Genomic DNA, 18,107 nt, shown 5'->3' on the forward strand with positions numbered 1-18,107 from the left:
TATATATATATATATATATATATATAATCTTTGAAAGTCATTTTCTTGTTATACGTTAAAATATGGGTAGAATTCAATAAATACGGCTGCGTATAAACTTTTTTTTAAATATATATTTTTTTTTTAATAATATATAAATATTTCGATATTTCGCTGATCTATCGTGATCAGCGTCATCAGGTATAATAAATAAAATAGTTACAAAGAAATCGTTATAGTAAAAACAAACCGTTAAAAAGATAACACTAAAAAGCTAAAATATAATACAAAAAGTTTTCTCAAATAACTGACGTCAGCAGATTATATTAAAAAATGGCCCCCAGGTTTTAGTTGTCACGTTATCACCGTCATCCCAATTGAGAACCACATCACCATTTCTTAACTCCTATCGAACCCTAGCTTTGCTTATTTCGAGTGACTCTCTGATTTTCCGAGTTCGATATTCTGGGGCTACAGATAATGTTTTGGGGTGCAACCAATCAAACTTACCATGGCATGTTTTGGAATGTTCAGTTGCACTCGAACTGGACCATTTTTCTTTTAAGCTGTTTTTCTGGTGGTCAATATATATCGATATCACCTTCTTTTTAAACTTTTAAACTTAAAAAACCAACACAGGCAGAAACTCTACGACAAAACTGTTCACAAATTTTAACATATTCACTAAAATTAAAATTAAAAGATAATATAACTAAGCAACAACGTCTTTCCATAAACAAACTAAAAAACAATTCTAATATTAAGATATACCCTTTCGATAGAGGCACATGTTTCGCATTATTAAACCAAAATGATGCATCTCTCAAATTAGAAGAACAAATAAAAAATAGCAAAATTATTGATTATGATCCAACATCCACATTGACTACTAAATTTCAAAGACAATTGTGTAAATTAAGAAAAGAAGGTAAGCTAGACACAAATACATACTTTAAAATGTATCCATCAGATTGTAACCCACCAAGGATTTAGGGAATGATTAAAGCTCACAAACCAGAAAAAGATTACCCAATGCGCCCCGTTGTATCAACAATTAACACACCACCTTATGGAACATCTGATTATCTTGTTAAAATTATTCAACCGACTCTGAACAAAAATAAAAGTAGACTTATGAATTCTAATAGTTTTGTAAATGAAGCTAAGCAATGGATAATAGATCCTAACGAAGTTCAAGTTTCATTTGATATAGTCAATTTATATCCATCCATACCCATTGACGAAGCAATTCCGGTTATTATTGATATATTGAACGCTGACATTAATGACTTAAAAACTCGAACTAAACTTACTCTTGCAGACATTCACCAATTAATTGAACTTTCATTAAGTATATGCTATTTTTTATATGAAGACAATATCCGAGTAATACCTAATTCAGGTCTTATAGGTTTATCTTTAATGGTTGTTATGGCAGAAGCGTTTTTACAAAATATAGAAAGAAAGGCCCTTAACATAGCAATTGTTTATACATCCGAACCAAAAACTTACAAGAGATATGTAGATGATTGTCACGCTCGCTTCACTTCAATAAAACAACAACAAATGTTCCTGAACATCCTTAATGAACAACATCCTGCCATAAAATACACAGTGGAACTTGAAAACAACCTCAAACAACTCAATTTCCTAGATATTAATATTACAAACACAGGCTCTGGAGCTTATGAATTTCAAATACATCGAAAGGAGGCTATTACAAATGTTCAACTTAAACCTAACTGGAACATTAATCCTAACATTATTATTGGCGTTTTCAAAGGATTTTTATGTCGTGCAAAAAAAATTTGCTCTCAAAAACACCTTCAAAAAGAAATTAATTTTCTAATAGACATATTTGTTGAAAATGGCCACGACAAGAACATTCTAAATAATATTACTATAGACTATTTAAAAAACGGTTCAAAAAACACCACATTAGATACCCAACCCTTTATAAAACTACCTTGGATACCAATTGTTGGTCCAAAACTTCGTAATGAATTTCAAAAACAAAACATAAAGGTTATTTTCACATCAACTCCCAATTTAAAAAATATTTTTTGCAACAATAAAACTAAACTACCATTAAATACAAACTCTGGTGTATACCAGCTAAAATGTTCATGCGGTTCAATATACATTGGTGAAACTAAAAAGAAGGTGATATCGAGATGTATTGAACACCAGAAAAACAGCTTAAAAGAAAAATGGTCCAGTTCGGGTGCAACTGAACATTCCAAAACATGCCATGGTAAGTTTGATTGGTTGCACCCCAAAACATTATCTGTAGCCCCAGAATATCGAACTCGGAAAATCAGAGAGTCACTCGAAATAAGCAAAGCTAGGGTTCAACAGGAGTTAAGAAATGGTGATGTGGTTCTCAATCGGGATGACGGTGATAACGTGACAACTAAAACCTGGGGGCCATTTTTTAATAAAATCTGCTGACGTCAGTTATTTGAGGAAAAATTTTTTGTATTATATTTTGGCTTTTTAGTGTTATCTTTTTAACGGTTTGTTTTTACTATAACGATTTCTTTGTAACTATTTTATTTATTATACCTGATGACGCTGATCACGATAGATCAGCGAAATATCGAAATATTTATATATTATTAAAAAATATATATATATATTTTTAAAACATTAGTATACTTTTTCTTTTAATTAAATAAAAAAAAAATATAAATGCCTCAGAAATGCTTTTTAACTGAAATAAAGTTTTCTGGTGAATGTTTTTTAGTTAACTAAAATTTTCAAGTTTTCTGATGAATAAATTGTGGGAATTTTTGTTTTTATTAGTTTAAAAAATTTTTTAAGTTCTATTGGCAGAATATAAAAGTTTTTTCATTCCTTAGTTACCCAAATTTCTTTTTTTCATTCCTTAGTTACCCAAATTTCTTTTTTTCATTCCTTAGTTACCCAAATTTCTTTTTTAGGTTTCTTGGATCAAATATAACAAAATTTAGACATTTTGAAAAATTTTTGATTCAAGTTTTATAATTTGTATTTGTACTAATAGATTGTATTTGTTTATTATTGTGTTAAACATTGATTAATAATAATCATCTTTAATGTTTCAAACTGTTTACTTTGCAACTATATTTTCTATTTATTGAATATTTATTTTAATTGCATTGCAATTTTTTCTTTTTAAAGATTAATCCAGACATCTTTTATCGACATGGAGAATATGTTTGAGTTGTTTGAAGAAGAAGTGGAGGTAGTTTTTGTAATAATAATTGATTTTAATTTTTAAATTGTCTTACTATTCTGTTTCCACTCTCTTGAAACCTTGAGCCTTAAAAACCGAACAACTTTTTGAACATCGTAAAATTAAAATCAATTTTTCATCTAAATGTTCTAAGTAAAAATTATAAATTAAATCTATTATTATTAGAATAGATGAAATAAGAATATTAGAGTTTATTTCAAAAGGTGTCACACATTTGTAAAGATTAGATTTTCACAAAAATTTGCCTATTATTAGTGTGTTCCCAGGTCAGGTCAAGTTCAGGATCACAATTATCCTGCTACTGGTATTATGTAACCCAGTACTACCTACCCCATGCCCTGCTGCCTTGTAGGTTTTGCTTTTTTAGGCAAAGAATAGGAAAAACAAAATCTGACTTAAAAATCACCTTGCTTTGGGGCTCTTAATTGAGTAAAGGCTAGAGATGGTGTCTCAATAAAAATACTCATCTTTGACAGATGTTAATTGCATCCAGCTACTGTCTTGTAGAAGGTCTCTTAGGCAAAGACTTTAGGGGTAAGCTGGTCAACAGAACTTAGGTAAGTTCTGCTGCCTTAGGATGATGAATGCTGGATCTTTTTGACTCTATTCATAGATTTTTGCTTATGCCTCCTTGATAGTGGCTATGCAACTCTTCCTGTTATCTCCTAATGAAGGTATAGCTCTAAAACTCAGTTTAATGGTTCTGAGGCCAGCTGGTAGTAAGGTTTCCCGAACTCTGTAGTAGCTCTCAGAGAGACAGATTATCAGAGTATTAACAGTGCCTTGTTAATACTCAGAAATATCAGAGTAATAACAGTGCCTCGTTGTGCATGGATGGTGTCCCTGTTAATGCTTTTGGTGCGCATTGTCGAGGCCATATAAAGAGTCCTAAGTTATGACTTGGGGTTAATTAACAGGACTCAGACAACTGCATAGCTCATTGCTTAGGAGGCTGTGCTCTATTTATGAATGAGTCAAGTCCTCTTTAATCTTAAATCATGCCAAAAGTTACCCAAAATATTTAATATAAAAAACCATCCCCACCACCTAACTGTTTTAATATATCTTTAACAAATATTCGTGGTCTGTGAAGCAACTTTCCATCAGTTAAATCTTACTTTTTTCAAAATTCACCAGAATTACTTGCTCTTAGTGAAACTAACTTAAATTACGCTGTTCCTTCTTTGGATCTCAGTGTTGATGGGTACTATCCTTTGATTCGCAAAAGCTACAATAATCACATGCTTGGCTTGGGGGTATACATATGCATCAATTCACTCATTTGTTGTGAAATCAGTTTTAAAACCTTTGACCATTCTTTTATGTATTTTGCTTAGCACCTCTTCACTCTATCGCCTTTCTCTTTGTTCTTTATTGTTCTCCTTCTTCCCAAGACAGCACTCTTTTAGATGTGGTTTCTAATCAGATTGACCATGCTCTCTGTCTTTACCCCTCTGCCAATATTGTTTTTATTGGTGACTTTAATGCTCATCACACTGAATGGCTCGGCTCTAACGTCACTGACCTTGCTAGCACTAAAACTTATAACTTCTGCATTTCTCAATTTGTTACTCAGATAGTTAAATTTGTAACTCGTTTTCCTGACAACCCCAACCATTTACCTTTACTTATTGATTTGTGTCTAGTCTCAGACCCTACCTTATGTTCAGTTTATTCTTTTTCTCTTAGATGGTTCTGACCATACAATGATTATAAATCTTTTATCTCATACTTCTTCAAACTCACCCTATCATCACACTACCTACTACTACCCTAAAGCTGACTTCTTTTTGTGATTTTCTTCGTGATGATCCTTGGGCTGATGACTTTTCTCTATCAGCTAAAAAATGCGCCCCCCATGTAACCTCCTGGATTCAGGCATAAATGGAAGCTTTTATTCCTTTTTGTTGGTTCCAAATCAAACCTCACTCTATTCCATGGTTTTCACCTTCTTGCACAGTTGCTATATCTAATCATAATCATTTTTTTCATCTTTTTTAAAAGAACAACTCTCTTAAGAGCAAATGCCTATTTGTTATTGCAAGAAATTAATGTAAAAAAGTGCTGTCTGATACTAAGCTCCATTAATTTCAGTTCACTCCCAGCAAATTTTCTTCCTTCCATCCCAATTAAACAGGTTAACCCATTGTTAGACATTCAAATCACTTTCATTGCTAAAGTCATTTTAAAGTTCAATTATTAACAAGGTCTTTGAGTCTTTGATCAACAAGTTTTTCACATCCCATCTTGAGTCAATTAACTTACTGTCAGACAATCAATACGGTTTTTAATCCTCTCACTCTACGGCTGACTTGCTAATTGCTGTGACTGAATGTTTTTATCGTGCATTAGATAAGGCTAGGGCTATTCCTCTTGACATATCTAAAGCTTTCAACAAAGTTTGGCATGCTGGTCTTCTCCATAAGCTTGTTTCATATGGTGCATCTGGAAAAGACTTCTTTCTAACTGCTTTATTAAAATCATCCTCAAAAGCCATTTTCAAAGTAACTTCTAGGGTACCTCAAAGTCCTATACTTGGTCCTGTTTTGCTTCTAATATACATTAATGATTTTCCTGACAACCTTACACCTAAAGTAGCTTTTTTTGCTGATGATTCAACTTTATACTCCTGTCTTGACAAAAAGTCTTCTCTTTTTGATTGCTTAGAACAGGCAGCCAATCTTGAATCTGATTTCACTTCGGTAACAGATTGGGGCTTGCAGTGGCTTGTGAATTTTAACTTCAAGGAAACTCAGTTATTTACTCCTAACAACTATTGCAGTACTATCCACATTCTTATATTAATGAATGGCAATCCTCTCATTGAATTCTCTTCTTTATGTCTTCTTGGATTATCGTTTACTACTGACCTTTCACGGAAAGTATATATACAATCGATTGCTAAATTTGTATCTGCTTAGGTTGTTTTTTTTTATTGTGCTTACAATTTTCTTACTCCTGATTCTATTCTCTACCTCTAAAAATCTCTTATTTATCCATGTGTGTAATACTGTCGTCATATTTGGGCTGGTTCTTCTAGTGATACTCTTTCTCTTCTAGACAAGGTCCAAAAGCACTCTGTAAGTGTAGTTGGGCCCACAGGTAAAATTCCATCTCTACAAATACTATTTTAGAGCTGCTCAAAGGAGCTATCATCTCCTAGATATCTCTAGTTCCATCAACTAAAATCCATTCTTGCTTGACTCCTCATTCAGTAAATTCAGATTTCAAGACATTAAAAATTAAACTAATTTGGGCATTTTATAAGTTCTTAACACAAAAAATTCATCAGCTCATTAGTTTTAATGTCTTTTTCACTTTAATGAAATGGTTGTTATTGCTTGTGAGCTAATTTTTTTTTTTTCTACAGCACCTAAAATTGTTATTGAAAGGCTACAATGCAAAATTGTTATTGAAAGGCTTACAATGCTAACACTATGTATCATTTAGAGGTTATAGAGTCAAATCAAGTTTCAAAGAGGACAGAGGGTGTGCTGTAGTGGTTCAGTGATTAACTTTAAGTTATAAGGAGATACATAGTTTGAACCTGAACATGTACCTTGTAGTAATATGCTCAATTTGTTTTTCTGAGCAGCTGTATTGTTACTTAAAGTTTGTGTTTTGAAGTTATAAGTATAAAACATAAAAACTTAAAAAAGAGGTTTAATTTGAGATAAAAAATCATAATCTAAACAAAAAATGCAAATGTAGTAGTAATCCTATTCTTGGAGCTTTTTTCCAATGTTGAGTTGCAACAGCCAAAAATAACATAAAGAGTCCCCAATAAACATCCCAAAATACTTCATGTAAGCTTTGGTAATAACTTTTTATTCCTTAAAACTGCTCTTTTCTTGTGAGCAGGTTCAATATAATATTCACAAATGTAGCCAAAACAGTTTATTGATAATTTAAAATGTTTAAAAGTCATTATAATGAATAATTTTATAATTTTTCGGTAATTTAATAACTTTTTCTTAAAGAATAAGAAAGAAAATGTAATCATTAGTTAAATACGATAGATAAAAAAATCATTCACTTGAACAAACCAAAAACCTAAAGCAACCTGAAAATAAATGTCGCCATTGAAAAAATTCAAAAAGTGCCATTGAAAAACATTAAATAATGGCAGAAACAGGTTTTGTTGCCTAGTGCTATCAGCAAATTACTATATAAGTCATAGAACAAATAAAGTGTATATTTTTTAAGTTTTATCATGGTCTAAACTTATTTTTTTTTTAAACATATATTTGTAACAGAGTTACAAATGTAATTTTTTTCATTATATTTTTAGCTGAACAATATTAGGTTTTATTATTCCCAAAATAGATCAATTGCAAATTATTTTACTTTTTTCAAAATTGCATTATATTGAAGTTATGAAATAATGAAATGTATTAGAGTAATTAATAAGGATCTGCGTCTTGAAACAAAAAGTCTTGTTATTCACTTTTTAGCATGAAAAGGCGATACAAAACAAGACTAATTTGCACAAGACTGAATTTGTCTTGCCGTTATATGTCTTGAATCAATCAAGACCAACTTTGTAGAGTGACAACTAAAACAAGAAATATCAAGACTTTTCTTGTTTGTTTTTTCAACAATACTAGTATTGAAATTATTATTATTATTATTATTTTATTTTTTTTCTAGTTTATGCTGTAGCTGGTAGAGCTAGAATTGCACACTTTGACAGCCTTATCAAATATCAATAAAAGTTTCATAAATATGTGTAATTTGTCACTTATGTATTGTATCATAAATTTTTTTAAACTCCTTCAAGGATTTTGCGTTGACAACTCCGATGCATCTTCTAGACCAATAAGTATTGGTCCTGGTTTTAATGAATTACTTGACTTCAGTCTTTTAATAAAAACTGGCTCAACTGTAGAACCAATATCTTCTAAAATTTGGTTTATATATCTTTGTCTTCTATAGATTTTTCTTTTAAGTTTGATTTTTGAAACTCCGGCAAGCCGAATATAACAACATTTTTAAACCTCCTTTCCCTCTCTTTCTGCTCATTCATTGTAGCATTTATAACTATTAGTTGTCCTATTGGTGCTTTATTTCTTGACATGACTGATGCCCAGTTATGAATTTCTGGAACACCCTTAGATATAGTTTGTTGATCTCCAATTTTTAGTTTTAAATTATTTATTTCTAAATCTTGAATTATTTTTTTTTTGTTGCGCTTCAGATAATTTTCTGAGATTTTCAATTTCCCTCAAAAGCTCTGCTTTAACCGCCTCTAGTTGACCTTTTTGAATATTTGTCATTATTTAATTTATCCCTTGGGGTTCGATGCGGTTTTGTTATGTTATTGTTTGATACAGTTGAATACAGACGTAAATTTAAATAACTTCAATTAATTAATTATAATCAATTAAAAATACAAAAACTTCCAACAAGTAACATGAAACAGCACTACACAACTTAATTTATTCACTGCAACGGAAACAAAACACTGCAGAAACAGTATAAACTTTCTGAATTATCGGTATTAAAAATTTCATCAACTGTAAAATTGTAATCTTACTTTGAACTCTTTTTAAATACAAAACTCATCTGGTTAAATAAACACTTCCTATATCTGCAGAAGGGGAAGTCTTCTTTTTAACTTGTCTAAAAAAAATATTATTATTTTCATCAAATTTTTGGAAATAGAATTGCAGCATGACTATGATTTCTAAGGTTGCTTCAATAATTTAACCTTGTACTAGAGTTTTTTCAGCTGATTGAGTCATTAATTTCCGGTCTACTAGCAACCAATGCAAAATACAAACATTGTTAACGTTTGTCTGAATTTTGATTAAAATTATTAATTTAATATGAGCATGATCATCAACTTAATTATTAAATTAAGTTAGTGATCATGCCTCGTAACCGTGGAGTTTTGTGGGAGCACTTTGAACAAATTGAAGGATCTGATGGAGCTGCTGTTGGAAAGTGTAAGAAGTGTTTTAAAACATTTTCCATCAAAAATTCAAATACATCTGGAATGTTAAAGCATCTGAAGCTCACATACCCTCAAATTTTCAGAGAGTGCAGGAGTCAAAAGCTTCATTAAAGAGAAGTGCAGCTGAAGCCCTTGCAGGATCAGATATTGATGATGAAGACCAGCTAGGAAACTCTTCAGAAGTCCTTGGCATCTCAAAGAAAAAATCAAATCTGGCCATTTCAGATTCTTAATCCCAACCTAAAACTCAACAGAATCTTCGGTAAATTAAATTGATCCTTGAGTTATTTTTGTGCCACGTAAAAATTTAATTTTTCTAATTGAGTGGATGTAAATAATTGTTGAGTGGATGTAAATAATTTTGCGAAGTATAAAACCAATGACAGCAAACAACTGAGATAGGATCTAGAAATTATGAAATTCCTTGCCAGAAACAACCTGCCTTTTAATCTTGTAAGCGCACCTGGCACCAAGGATCTCTTCAAGCATGGTGACCCCAGGCTCACTGTCAAGGCAGCTACTACATTCAGCAGATTCAAGCTGCCCTTGTTGTATGAGAATTTGAAGGTGGCAAAGTCCTGATGGAAGAGCTACCTCTCTGCAGTGGCATTGCTATGTCAACAGATATTTGGACATCAAGGACAAATGATCCATATCAATCCTTGACACTTCACTACATCAGTAAGTCGTGGAAGCTTCAACATTTTGTGCTCAATGCAGCATATTTTACAGGTAATTTTTTAATGAATTTGTAGGAATCTTATGTTTTAAAGCAAATTTTTTTTATTCAATACTCAAAATTTCTTTTGGTCTATTTCATTAGTACATTAAATTCGATATATAATCTTGAATTTTTTTCATTTGTTATAGGTTGTCACACTGGTGAGGCTCCAAAAAAATTGAGCTGATGTTTGAGGACATCCCCCACATTGAAAATCTCCAAGTTGTTGCAGTCCATGATTCAGCTGCTAACATGAAGAATGCAGTACTTCGCAGTATCATCATTAACCAATCTCTTGCACCGAACCTGCACTGACCATTTGCTCTAACTGGCAATCTCTGGAGCTGTGACAGCTTGCCCAACTATGAATGAAGTGGTGAAATGCTGTACTGCACTTGCAACTAAATCACACTAGCCAACTCTTGCAAAGTAACGGATTCAAAAGGAAATAGCCATTGACAAAGATGAATTTGATATTGATTCAGGTATAAATTCTTATATATGTTTATTGTATTAACAGTTTTCAATACTCACAAGTAAAAGGTTAAACTCTATTATGTTCTAAATTACAAAAATTTGTAAGAGTTTAAATGCAGTTTTAAATGTCAACAACAATTTCAAAGGAAAAAAAGAGGAAAAAAATTAAGTAACTTATTGTCATCATGAATCTTTTCAGATAAAGATGAAAACTACTCCAAAATCATTACCCCAGTTGCCACTAGGTGGAAATCTGTGACCATGATGATAAAAAGTGTCCTCAAAATGCGCAGAACACTTTCCAATATCCAAGACGTCCTAGGGCGTGATGGAAATCTGGCAGAGGTTGTTCCAACAGATGAATATTTTGAGCTCTTTGAAGAGTGTCTGGGTGTTATGGTTTGTGTGGCAGAAGTATCTGAGGCCTTGTCTGCTGACCATTACTGAACAATCAACAGGGTAATGGCTCTTTTATTTGACTTTTAATCCACAGGTCAAAAAAAGTTGACTCAAGAACTATCAGAGGGAGCTGAATCATTTTTCAAAATGCTGATCAATGAGCTGTCCCACAAGCGATTTCCAAATTGTGGAGGAATGGTGGGTGTCTATGCATTTGGAAATATGCTCAATCCTTTTTATCATGGTGTTGGTGTTGAGTGTATCAGCAAAAATTTTCAAGAGATGTACCAACGATTGATCATCAATCATAAATATCACCAAACATTGCTCACTGAACAAACTTAAGGCACTTAAATATTTTACTAGATATTGTCAGAAAAATGTTAATGAAATCAAATTTTTTTTAAAAAAATTATTATTTCTGTAACTTTAGGAAAAAGAGCTGGCAAAATAAAAAATAGCTAATCTAACTTTATTATGAAAGATTTCTAAATAAGATTGATTTAAACAAGTCTAAAAACTAGAATATTTAATAGATCATCATCTAATCAGAGTTTTTTTTAGCTCAAACCACTCCAACTAATCATGAAGATGAGGAGGACCCCTTGATGGCATTAGCTCTGTCTCTTTGTGAAGCTCAGTCACAACCAGAACTGGCCAAATCTCTGATTGAAACTGAGTGGGATGAGTACAAACCCATGCCTAGGCCAACAAAAGATAAAGCAACATTTTAAACTGGTGGAAGTCTAATGAGGTCAAGTATCTACTTCTGGCAAATGTTGCTTGTCATTGGTTGTGCATTCCAGCATCATCTGCTTCATCAGAACGAGCTTTTTCTTCATGTGGAAACATTGTGTTGTGCAAAAGAACAAAGCTTCAGCCTGAAAAAGTGGATAAGCTGCTTTATATCCAACAAAATTATGACAGTGTGGAAGTTCGTCGTTGGAAGCTTATCTCCAAAGTTAACTCCGATGCAGCTCCAAAATTTGATGAGGAAAATTACCAGTTTCCTGTCAACCTTAGCAATATCAAAATCAATTAAATCCTCAGAATCTAGGTGGTGAATTGACAGTGAATTAAATTGTTCCAGATTGAGCGATTTGATGTTTATCTCATTCTGAATTTAAAAGCAATAAAAAATATATATTAAAGTTAATCTTTTTTTTTTTTGAATTTAATAAATAATTAAAATTAATATCTTACCTTTGATTCACCAATTATCTGTGATAATTTGCTTTTAGTTGTTGGTTGTAAATTTTCAACCTGTAAATGTTATATTAAAATAGCAACTCAAATAATAAATATAAAATAAAAAAATCAACACACTTCTCATGCAATAAATTTTGCTCATGTATATCTAATAACATAATTTTACCTCTTTACGCCATGCCATTTTAGAGAGATCGTCACCATAGTCATACCTACAATTACATAAAAATGATTAGTACTTTTTTGTTATAAAATAACACAACATAAAAAAAAACAGTAAAATATTTACGTAACTCTGTTCCAATATCTATATCCTTATTTGCATAAAGTGCAAGGAATGTTGATTTATTAGGAGAAACATAACGCTTTATCAATGAATTTGCATATTTAGGTGGAGAATCATTTATAAATCTTAAAAATATCATTAACATTTATAAAAATAAAAAAAGAAGATCTTAAATAATTCTAAAAGATTTCTTTTTAATTTTATCAATGAGCTAAACAGTTTGTTGATAACAAGTATAATCTAATCTGAAGCCATATTTTCAGCACTTTAATTAATATATACTTATATACTAATTTTAAAATTATACAAACAAGAAAAAATTAATTACCTTCCTAACTGATTTGAATATGTTGAATCAACACTGTGAAGAAAATAATTATTTACTTGTTTAAAATCCAAACATTAATTACCTTAACAGAGAATTTAAACTGAAAAAAAAAATTATTGTTTAATACAGGTACTGCATTAGACTCCATACAAAAACTAGAATATAAAGAACAAGTTTAGAGGTTTATTATTTGTATCCATAATTAAAATGAAATATTTCAAAATAAATGACCCACCACCATTAAAGTGTATATCCATATAAATACTCTGAAATGATTTTTTATGCTCCATTATGGTTCACTATTTTAAAGATGTTGTCTGGTATAGTTTTTGTACTGTTCACAAAATTCTATAATTTAATATTTTGAATATAGGAGTTTCTGAAATTACATCAATTTTTTAACAAAACTTTCCATTACATCCTGTAATGGATAACTTAGGAGATAAATAGACAAGTGTTAGAGCAGGCAGGCTGGGACAAAAGTAATAACAAACTCTAATGCTTCAGTAAATACTAAACAAATATGAAACTTATGCATTTTTAGGACTTATGAATAGGTTCTAAATTATTTACGAACAAGAATGTGTTTTTAATATATATTTTAAATATAATCAGAAAAAAAATTGTAATGACTTATAAGTAGGTACTCTTATTTGCGTCCGATTTATATTTTGACATTGCTATTAAAAAGTTTCTTGTGTTTCCGAGTTTTTTAGAATTCGCTATATACATAAACGAAATATTTTTAAAAAGTTTTAAAAAGTTGTGATAATAATATAATGTTAAATTTTTTTATATTTATTTGTTTAAAGTGAAGTTAAAGCAAACTTTGTAAAATTGTTATTTTTGCAAAATCTTGAAAAATATTTTTATCACATCAAAAGTTTATTATACCAATAAAAACCCCAACAAATGAAAATAGCATGCTCAAATAGATTATTTATAGATTTTTTTATTTCATATATAATAATCAATATTTGACAATCTCCTTCATGTTTAAAAAAGTTGCTCTAAACTACTAACCTAATGGAAAATCACTTATTTTCCTAACCATTTTTCTTATTGCAATATAAATGCTTAGAAAGGAAAATAACATGCTTGTGTAGATTATTATAGCAGTACATTTAGAAATATCCTTCATGTTTAAAAACGTTGCACAAAACTGCAAATCAGTTTTTTTTATAGCAGCTATTTTCTTGGCTTTAAATTATTTTCATCTTATTTAAAATGTGCCTAACGTTTTCACTTTTTTTTTTTTAATTATAAATTAATATAAAGGGGAATATATTAAATATTTTTATTACATAAATGATAATATATTTTGCATTTTTAAGTGTTATTATTCAGAGTCCATTTTTTAAATCGGAGTATTTTGGTTAAATTTCCGCTACATTTTCTCCCTAAAAATTGCATATCTTGTTTCTTAGTAGACCTAGGATCATAAATGGTATCAAAATTCATCATTCATTATTCTCTATATAATGGAACTGGTTTAATTGATAAAATTAAAGTTAAAATTTTTTATGAGGATACTTATTTATAAGTAACAATAATTCTTTTTAATTTGTAAACGTTGTTACAATATAAAGTTAATTATCAAGCTATTTATTATTATAATGAATATTTAAAATACATTTAAAAGAAATAACTAACATACCTGCATATTCAAGAAGAAAGTCTCCTTTCGCAAACTTTTTTAGAGCAAATACCCCAAAACCTAGAATTTATTTGTTTATTTAGTCAAACTCATTTAAACTTTAAAACAGTTCAAGCTTACTAAGAAGGATTGTAAAAACAATAATCACATTATACTAGTGTGATTATTGTCTATATAGACTTTTATAGACATACTAGTCTATATAATGTAAGTTATATATAAAATATTTTATATAAAACTTAATTTATGTAGACTATTATATCTATAACAGTCTATATAGACTTATATCATAAGTCTACAATATAGACTATATAGAAAACTATAGCTATAATAGTATATATTTGACTTTTTACTTACTATAATAACCTACTGAAGAATTAGTTTAATACTAAACCTTAATATCTCTTTTTACTCTATACTTCTATATAATGTATACAATATAGCATATACTATAAACCTTATCTAAGTTAGTATCAAATTAACTCATCAGTAGGTTAGTATAATAAACTCACTATTGATGAATTAATTTGAGCCAATTCAAACCCTTCTTGATCTATTCCACGACCACAAAACTCTTCTTCAATGATAAGATTATTTCTTGATTTAAGCTTATACTTTCGTTCCATGATCATATTTCTATATAGTTAAATCAAATGCCAACTAGATGATATTGTATTTTAAATGTTACGATGTTTATCATAATATTTCTAAATAGTTTAATCAGACGCAAACTAGATAGAAAGCGCTTTTCGCGATAGTGGAAAACACGTTTTGTATATGTTTGCTTTTTGTATATTCACAAAATACTTCTCCTTAGTTTCAATGTGGTCATATATTCTTACTTTAAAATACTGAAAAAACTTATATTTTTCACAAGAAACAAAATAAACCATGATATATGCCTCACATTCATGCAAATACATGGTTTATAAGTAAATTCGACTTAGCGTAGAATTTCGCAGTATCTGTCGGCTTTAAGAAATTTTAAGGAATATATAAGCGCAAAAAAGAAAACTGTTTTTAATGTTCATTAAGCATTAACTTCTTTTTTTGTTTGTAAATTAATTAGTCCTCTAAAAATAAGACAAAATGTTATTTCATTTATTACTATTGGAATAATTTTTCTGTTTGCAAAACAAGGTGAAATGTTGAGACGACACGAAATATGGCGACTTATGGAAATTGTCGACTTAGTAGGTTAACAGTAGGTTTTACAACTATAGTTTGCCGCCTTAGGGTTGATCCAGAATTATATATAAATATATATACATATATATATATATATATATATATATATATATATATATATATATATATATATATATATATATATATATATATATTTAAACACACACACGACATAATTTAATTTTACAGAGTAATTTTTCAATAAAACTAATATCCTTGATTAAAATATTGTATCATGCACTAATTATAAAGAACTTTTTTTTCTCAGATTTTCCATTTGGTAAATAACCTTTGAAAAAATTGTAAAATTTTTGTTTACATATTCAAATTACCTGATAAAGAATTTGAAACTAAAACAAAGGATTAAAAATGCTTGTACATAAAATAATTGTATAAATAATAATAATATAACAAATAAATCATCTTTTTTGATTTTTTTTTTTTTTCATATATATAGTTTTTGTTTTTTATATATATATAGTTTTTGTTTTTTATATATATATATATATAGTTTTTGTTTTATTAAAGCTTGTGATTATTAATTTATAATTAATAAACTATACCATAAACTAATTAATTGTTTTGTATATTTCATGTTTTTTATATTATTGTGTTATGAGAATATTTTTGAATTAAGAAATTTTAATTTGCATAGAGTATTACTTGATTTCAAAAATTTGAAGCAAAATAATTTTTTAATGAAATATTTTATCTTGTGACTTTAGGTTGTTGATAACCCTTCGCCATTGGTGCTTAATGTTAAACATGGGTTAGTTGAATATAAAGGTGTTCATTTTCACTATGATGAAAGGTAATGTTAGTTTTTTAAATCTTAATTAGGGTATTTATTAATTATAGATCCCTCATTAAAAGTTAAAATTGTTAGTTAGCTTGCAGCAAGCTTAATTAGACAAAATTTAGTGACAGCAGTATCGCATTTTGTAGCATTATGATTTCAAAAGATCCCATAAAGATTATAAGTTCCTTTTCCACAAAATTAGTCTATTTTTTATATGGTATGTCAATTTTTAGGTATTCAGGTAAAGTTTCTTTCACAAGATACAATCTAAGTAGTTATATGCTTAAATCCAACACTAACAAAAAGTTAGTACGAGGACATATCAAAATATTCATTAAAAAAATTTTTTACTAGCTTTTTACTAGCGATTTTTTGTTTTTAGAAAACCAATTCTAAAAGGAATCTCGTTTACTGTTTTACCAGGACAAACTATTGCTCTGGTAATATTGATTGGTTTCCTTATAATAGCTTTTTTTTATATTTAAGAAATGCATATATGTATACATAAATATATATATATGTATATATATATGTATATATATATATGCAGGCCTTGTTACGAGATTTCGCTGCGTAGCGAAAACGCGTAACGCATTTTTAAGTAACTTAACTCAGCAAATATATTTTGCACCGTTAGAAGTTATATTGCGTCACTAGCGTCTTTACAAGTACCACATTGTAATTAAAGTTATTTTATTAACGCGTTAAAAATCATACAAAAAGTTTTTTTTTTCTCACTATAACAAAAGTTACAAATAAAATCAAAGTTCTTATTAAAAAAATCATTTTTATTATTTTTTTCAAATATAAACTAAATTTTATTTTGAAAAAAATATTTTTTTCATGAAACGTAAAATATTTGTTTATTTTCTTATGATTTTACATTTGGTTTTTGGTTATTTTATCAATTGTTAATAAATTTTTTCTTATTTAATTTGTGAACTCTTTTTAATAATGTTTTTAAACAATAGAGTTTTTTTTTTGTTATTTATCAGTTACCGATAACATATTCGTGATCATAATTTATTTTCATAAATTAAATCGTCATTAAAACGTCATTAAAACTTTACGTTACTGAATTAACAATAAACAAAATATGTTATTAATAAAATTTTTACATCAAAATAAATCGTGTATTTTTTAAACTATTATGACTAAAAATAATTTTTATATTTAAAAGGAATTTATATATTTAATTCCTTAAAATAAAACTTAAACACTTTATTTTTTTTAACTAATTTTTAATAATAATAAAAAAAAATGAAACAAACTGTTTCTTTAACAAAAAAAATGTATTAGTTTACAATTGCGGTTAAATGCTTTTACTTACGACTTTATTTCTTCTGAATAAACGTCACGTTAACGATAATCAAAAGATAATTTAAATATTCTAAAAGATTTTTAGAATTTTTTTAAGTTTTTGCGTAGCGCAAAACTGCTGAGCGCGTAGGCAAATCGCCTTTTCGCAAGCAAAATGCGAGCTGCGTAACGCTTCTTAACAAGGCCTGTATATGTATATATCATAATAGTATATATGTATATATATGTATATATATGTGTATATATATATATATATATATATATATATATATATATATATATATGTATGTATATGTATATATATATATATATATATATATGTATATGTATATATATATATATGTATATATATATATGTATATGTATATATATATATATATATATGTATATATATGTATATATATGTGTATATATATATATATATATATATATATATATATATATATATATATATATATATATATATATTATAGCGTTCTCTACTACAGGCCTATTCATCATGCAACCAGATTTTTTTGTGGTGACCTTTTTTTTTACAGCTACAAAATCT

The 18,107-nt window shown here is 28.7% G+C and overlaps 2 protein-coding genes across 3 annotated transcripts in view; one reads left to right on the forward strand and one right to left on the reverse strand.

Moving 5' to 3' along the window:
* The window catches only part of LOC100198454 (ATP-binding cassette sub-family B member 6), a 46,501-nt gene that overhangs the window by 19,379 nt on the left and 9,015 nt on the right, over positions 1–18,107 (forward strand). Inside the window, exons 11-13 of the mRNA XM_065813216.1 lie at positions 3,142–3,205; positions 16,164–16,249; positions 16,620–16,677. Of these exons, the coding sequence (XP_065669288.1) occupies positions 3,142–3,205; positions 16,164–16,249; positions 16,620–16,677 (208 nt within the window). The remainder of the gene's footprint in view (positions 1–3,141; positions 3,206–16,163; positions 16,250–16,619; positions 16,678–18,107) is intronic.
* LOC136088721 (uncharacterized) lies at positions 8,154–14,310 on the reverse strand. Of its 2 annotated transcripts, XM_065813220.1 has the most exons (5): positions 14,251–14,310; positions 12,594–12,626; positions 12,146–12,390; positions 11,974–12,033; positions 8,154–11,887 (listed from the first exon to the last, which is right to left on the reverse strand). In XM_065813220.1, exons 3-5 carry the CDS (start codon positions 12,161–12,163, stop codon positions 11,609–11,611), a joined length of 357 nt encoding a protein of 118 aa, XP_065669292.1. In that variant the 5' UTR covers positions 12,164–12,390; positions 12,594–12,626; positions 14,251–14,310; the 3' UTR covers positions 8,154–11,608. The 2 variants fall into 2 exon arrangements, with proteins under 2 accessions (XP_065669292.1, XP_065669291.1); XM_065813219.1 differs by having other exon boundaries at positions 12,146–14,310.

This window comes from Hydra vulgaris, chromosome 12 (assembly GCF_038396675.1).
Source record: "Hydra vulgaris chromosome 12, alternate assembly HydraT2T_AEP".
NCBI classification, from domain to species: Eukaryota; Metazoa; Cnidaria; class Hydrozoa; order Anthoathecata; family Hydridae; genus Hydra; species Hydra vulgaris.